Source organism: Blastomyces gilchristii, assembly GCF_000003855.2.
Source record: "Blastomyces gilchristii SLH14081 genomic scaffold supercont1.7, whole genome shotgun sequence".
In the NCBI taxonomy this organism is placed as follows: domain Eukaryota; kingdom Fungi; phylum Ascomycota; class Eurotiomycetes; order Onygenales; family Ajellomycetaceae; genus Blastomyces; species Blastomyces gilchristii.
Window position 1 is genome coordinate 2,880,851 of NW_003101676.1, and position 6,947 is coordinate 2,887,797.

General features: G+C 30.4%; 1 protein-coding gene across 1 annotated transcript; it reads right to left on the bottom strand.

Annotated features, from left to right (window-relative positions):
- Positions 1-206: 206 nt before the first annotated feature.
- BDBG_17047 (uncharacterized protein) lies at positions 207-726 on the bottom strand (the record flags this gene model as incomplete). The annotated part of the gene is made up of 2 exons (XM_031724854.1): positions 207-243; positions 395-726. Coding segments are annotated over 2 exons (368 nt in total), but the record flags the coding sequence as incomplete, so codon positions are not given.
- Between the last annotated feature and the right edge of the window lie 6,221 nt (positions 727-6,947).

The following is a 6,947-nucleotide window of genomic DNA, read 5'->3' on the forward strand; positions in this document are numbered from 1 at the left end:
TAAATATCAGAGAATAGACTGATACAGATCAATTATTTCAAAGATATTTATTAGAGTAGATATATCTGTAATATTGAATTTAATAATTATAAAAAGTTTCTTAATATCTGTGAACATTACAACTTTATATATAATAAAACTCATAATAATTTCTTCTAAGAATAGAAAAATCAGCATCAGAAAGAAAAGATGAAAAAGTAATAGACTTATAATTTTAACACTGTTGAGAGAAAGAATGATTCTCTAATATGAATAAATAATTGTCTCATTACAAATATTTAAAATAAATATAATAATTAGCATCTGTGACTGAGCTTCAGATAGTTGTGTCATATACTGTCTTTGTATAATAAATTATTCTAGAGATTAGTAAGAAGAATGAGAGTGTATATACTGAGAAATGTGATTCACTGAGTCTATACAATATCTTCTTGAAACAGGAAGAGCTAGTAACAAAGGCAGTAGTGAGAGCAGAAGTAGTAGAAGTAGAGGTTATGAAAACAGAGATAGCAGAAGCAGGAGAACCAGATACAGAGACAGATATAAGAGATTGAGAGAAAGTAGCAGAGAAAGAAACAGAGAGAGTAGAGAAGAATGTGAAAAACTCAGTTATACATGACATAGACAATTTCTTCATTATCACATTCTTTAAGTTTTCAATTAATAATTCAACATTGAGATGTTTACTATTATCAGCAGACACAGATCTGTCAATACATGAAGATTCTACATAAATAAAAATAAATATATCAGCATCTGTGTTCATGTAAAATTATGTCAGAGAACACAATTAGAAGCTCACTGAGAAGAAAAATAATTAAGAGTATATAAGAAGATAAAGAAGATGTGTCATTCATAATAATACATTCTGATAATTATTAGAAGAAAACAAGTTCTGATCATGTTTCATAATGTGTTATACTTACTGCTAATGAACTGCCTGATATAAGTACTACAATAGTGCTTATTATAAGAATAAGAAATCATTGTCAGAAATATATACAATGTAATAGATAAACAGACAGAAGGTATTAAACAGAAGAAGAAGCAGAAATCTTAAATAAGATAGTAATATTTAATGATGATAATGATGAAGAAGATGATTGAAGAATGAGAAAAATTAGTAAATAAGTAATGTAATATAGTGAAAGTTTCTTTGTAAGAGTGTACACAGAATGCTAGTCAAATCAGAGATAGATTACATAATTATGAATACTAGTGACACACTAATCCGCATGAAGCTAGAACAGATATCATAGTCATGTGAGTGTGACTGAATCTAGTGAGAGAGAATGTAATTCAGAAGAATGTACAATCATCAGATAATAACACAGCCGCTTCTGAACTTGCTTACAAATGTAAAGAGGTCATAGCGGCCACCAATTAATTTAGTGTACAGTATATAAGAAGCCGGCGTACGCCTGTAATTGTACGCTGGCTCAAGCAACTTTTGAATCACAATATCAAGATATGATATAAGATTTATCTTGAAGATGATGTAACAGTGCTGTACAGACTTCTTTACAACTTGTCTGTAAAGAAATTGAATGTTCTGTGCAAATATCTTGAGAAAGTGCAATTAAAGAACTGAATATACTTATCAAAGAGTTCAGCAGAAGCATCTATACTCTTTATACTTAAGAAGAATGATAGACTACATCTATATATAGACTACAAAGATCTTAATAAGATGACAGTTAAGAATTACTATTCATTATTATTAATTGATGAGATGATTGATTAATTATCTGAAGTAAGAGTGTTCTCAAAGATTGATATATAGAATATCTATCATAGAATTAGAGATAATGAAGATAATATTTGAAAAATAACTTTTCATATCAAGTACAGCAATTTTAAATATCTTGTTTTATCTTTTGATCTCTGTAACACTTCAGCCATCTTTTAGATCTATATAAATAAGACACTGTAAGACCTTGTCAACATCTTCTATATAGTATACTTGAACAACATTCTAATCTTCTTAAAAATAGAGAAAGAACATGATACTCATGTTCAAGAAGTGTTAAGTCACTTGAGATAGTATCAACTCTATACAAATACTGAAAAATGCTCATTCTATATATAGAAGATTGATTTCTTAGATTATATTATTAAGATAAATGACATTTCAATAAATAGAAGCTGAGTCTCTGTTATTGAGAACTGACTGATGCTGTAAATGTATCATAAGATGCAGATATTTCTAGAGTTTATAAATTTCTACAGATAATTTATCTATACATATTCACAGATTACTGTCCCTCTTACAGATCTGTTAAAGAGAAGTGTGAAAGATAGAAAAATAAGATTATTTATTCTTATCTAAGACACTGTACAGGCATTTGCAGAATTGAAACAAGCTTTTACAGATGCTATAATACTGAATCACTTTAATTCTGACTTACTCAGTCAGTGTGAGACTGATATATCTGAGAATGAAGTCTATGAAATCTTTTCACAGTTAACACTGAAGATCTTTTAACATTGAAAGAATTAGAGAATAATAATCTCTGAAAATACAGATAATGAAATGCCTGTGAGAGAAGACTTTTTTACAGAGTTTATAAGACACTGTGAATGAAGATCAGTGATCTTCTTCTTCAAGAAGTTATCACTCATACAGAGAAGATATGATACACATAATCAAGAGATGTTAGCAATTATTGAATTCTTTAAGATCTGATAACATTATCTTCAGAGTAGTAAGTACTTAGTACAAGTTCTCACTGATTATATAAATCTGTATTACTTCTTGACAATAAAGAGCTTGATAGAATATTAAGTCAGATAAATAAAGCTGCTTTCAGAGTATGATTTCTATATCTGTGTAATATGGCGGAACTGAAGCAGTGACTAGTCAGTGATGTCATGTAGAGATAGTTATTTAAAAAGCTGTATAAGTGAGCTTGACTATCTTGCTTAAATAGTGAGCTTATAGACTACAGAATTATTGCAAGAATATCACAGATATAATACTTAGTATACTAAGAAGATTGTATGAGACACACAGTAACTCTTATATATATTTCAGTCAGAGAAAAATGAATCACTGACTTCTTTAATGAGAAGTCAGCATCTAGCTATTCTATATAGATAATGAGTGAATACTCTTCTCTCATTTCATAAGTGAGAATAGTCAGAGTGATATCTCAGCAGTGTCTTATTATTAAGAAAGAGTAATCTACTGATCTTGTATAGAAGTAAGGTTCTTATATTTATCAATCAGATCTTTCTATGATATATCTGAATAATATTATAGAGTGATTGAAAACTGGTTCAGATGAGATGAAATTATTCACATAAAAGTAATGAGTTATATGAAACTGTAACAGAGTCTTAACATGACTGAGAATGTGATAATATTCTTCTCTTTAAGAGCATAGTCTCTATACTCTCAAGATTATCAGATTAGAAATTATCTTTATTATATAATAACAGTTGTCAATCAATTGACAGTGCATGTGCTGCATGTGATACAAAGAAATAGATAAGTTTTTCTGCTAACTATATAAATCTTTCTTTGCTCATCTTCATTCAAATCAAACACATGATAAGTGAGTTTCTTATATATCAATTTAGAATGAGAAAAACATAGTTAACAAGTGACTTACAGATCTCTCATCATATTTCATTCTATATATAAAATTCTCTGCAAAAGTGATGTATTTTAGAGACAAAGCTAACAGTAGTGACAGGATTTTTTAAAAAGATCTCTCTTCTCTATGAAACATTTTTCTTTCTTTCTCTCTCAATTGTAACAGTGAGTGCATGAGAGTATTATTCTTGAAGAATAATAAAGAACTTATTCTGATGTTTTCTAGTGAATAAATGTCTTCATGGTGCGGACTGCGGCTCTGTGACTGTTAAGAAAGCCTGGTTGAAGGTGGAGATGATAGTGTTAACAGACTGCAGAAGCATTACTCTCATTGTCACATCTTCTTCTTCTTCTCCTTCTACTTCTCTTACAGCTGTGGTGATAGTCACTGTGCCTTGCAGTGAAGTGTCATTCCCTCTGTCAGTTAATTTATTCATGTTCAGTTCTTCCCCTGCTCTTCTCACTGCTGTTGCAATGCTGTCCTCTCTCTCAATCAACATGATAATGTATGACCCTGTGTGATCATTTAAAGAGAACTCTGAAAAGAGCTTGATTCTGGGAACAGTGGCTCTGAGAAGCTCAGTCTGTAGTTCCTCTTCTGTGACATGCCTGAGCTCTGCTCAGAATGCTACTAGGTTGAGTCTGCAGAGTTCTGCAGTTTCTTTGTCTTCTCTCTGTAAAGAGGCTTCAGTGCAGCTTCTGATCAGCATTACTACTTGTCTGTACTGTGCTAAGCAGCTGAAGAAGAGAGAGATCTTGTATATCTACTTCTTCTCTTACTTCTATTGTTTCTGTTGTATCTGTAACAACAACTTCTATCTCTCTGTAAGTATTATCTACTCTACAAGAAGACATTGTGTCAGCTCTGATAAGAAGCCCAGGTACTCAAGCAGTACAGAGTGAGAATCTCAGAGCTTCAAGTGTTGATGAATTCTATCAAGACTGAGAAGGTCTTTCTTACTCATCTGCAAAAGAAGATGAAAGTGTGAATCTCTGAGATAAAAAAATACCTCAGAATGACTGATCTCAAGAAGAGATTAGTCAGCATCACTGTTGAAAGCATCACAGAGATTAATTACTAATTAAAGAGAATCTCACTTCAATTGAAGTAGATAACTGAGATGCTTTATAAATTAATAAGTTAATACTTTAAGTATCTCTTATACTCTTCTACAGCATGCTTCTCTACAGTGCTGCAGTACTAACTTCTTAACAGATAAAGATGTTAATGTCAGAGACTTTAACAGTGAAGAATGAGTTTGATAAGAATGTAATTATTAATAAGTAGACTCTGAGATTCTCTCTTTTTACTTTTTTAGTGAGCTGTGACCTCATTAAAATAGCAGCAGCTCACAGATCAATAATATCAATCTTTTTTATTAATTTCAAATATCTCTTTCTTTTCTTATTAATCACTTCAGGAATTTTACACTTGTATAGTCTCATTAAACTTCTAAAAAACTTCTTTGAGAGAAAATAGAAGAAGAGTACTACAGAGTCTACAAGACACTGACTTATTACTATGAGATTATCTCTAAAAAACTCTTTAAAAAAAATAAGAAGTCTTAAGTAGTATTTCTTGTTCAACATCTCTGATGTGTAATGAGATAGTCTCTACTAGCTGTCTTATAGCTTGCAATCTCTTTCTCAGCATTTTTCAAATACTTAAGTGATTCTCATGAATTCTCTGATAATAAATAATCTTCTCATTTAATGAGATATTAAAGCTTACTGTAATATGTTCACTTATTCAATATTTTCTTCATAAGATATTTGATATCACTCTCAATCTCAATATTATTCAGCTGAGGCAGCTCTACTCTGAAGTATTGTTTATAGAGCTTTAAATAGAAAATGTGAAAAACAGAATAAATTAATTTCAATTCTGTGAGTAATTTCAACTTATATATCTGTTTATTCACTACTCTTGTTACTGGGAAAGATTCTAGTCACTACTCACTGAGCTTCTTACACAGTCTCATTGTCTTGATATTCTTTGTTGAAAGTAGAACTTGATTCTCTATCAAGAACTTCATTGAAAGATGTTTTCAATTATAGTATTTTATCTATTACTTCTGAACATGATGAATGCTTTTCACTGTCTTCTTATGAATTTTGTTTAAAAGTTCTAATCTCACTTTTACTTCTGATACTGAGAGATACTTTATTCTCTATATCTGTCTGATATTCTGACTGTCTATTCTCTTCTTTGAAATGTTGTCCGCGACATCACTGAGTAATAAAGAATTATATTCATAATAAGTATAGAAAGAAGATATCTTTAAGATTGCATTCTTTACATTGTTATATGTGAATTCAGTAGTTAGAAGATGTTTAAGTCAATCATTCTGATAATATAAATAGAACACTTGAAGATACTATTCTAGTATCTGATTCTGATATTCAGTCTGACCATCTGTCTGTGAATAAAATGCAGTACTGAGAAGATGTCTTATTATAAGATGATAGTAAAAAGCTGATTAGTATTTACTGATGAAGAGGGATTCTTAATCTGTTACTAACAATTTCAGAGCACTGTGATTACAAATAATGATATCTAAAAACAGGTCAGTCAATTCAGAGACTTTAATCTTTTTATAAGTAGAGATATATCTGATTATCTTCATGAAGCAGTTAATAATAACTAAAATTGAGTCATATTCTTTGACTCTTGTCAACTTCAGCAGATCAACTATGAAATTCATTAATAGATTCTGTTATAAGCTCTTTGAAACAGATAGTGATATTAACTCACTGTATTACTTATACTGCAGAATCTTTATTCTTTGACAGATATTATAAGTCTCAATATACTCTTTGACATCTGTCTGAAGCTTGTCTCAAATATATTTATATTTTAAAAGCTTCTCAGTCTTCTCTAACTCAAAGTGCTCTGTATGAGAATTATTATAATAAATTCTCAATAACTTCTGACACATCACTCTGCTACAAGAGACAAAGACTGAATTATTCAGCAGTAGAAGTTCACATTCTCCTAGTTATCAGTGACTTGATTTCTTAGTGACACTGTCCTGCTCAGAATCTGTCTCTTTCAAGTTTAAACTGAATTCTTTCTTCTTTCACTTCTGAATTCAAGCTGCAGTAGAGACATTTCTCTTCTATAACTTATCAATGAATTTCAAAAATAGTCAGATTGAAAGATTGTAGATCATTTCATTCTTTATCAATTCAATGATTGTAAGATATAATATAAGAAGCTTATGATCTTCAGTATCAGTTCTCTGCAGAGACTTGGGTTTTCTTTCATCTTTTATACTGAGTCATGCAGCTGTCTCTCTGATACTGTTTTCAAGCTTCAGAGAATCTCAATTCTCTGCAGTCAGCTTGT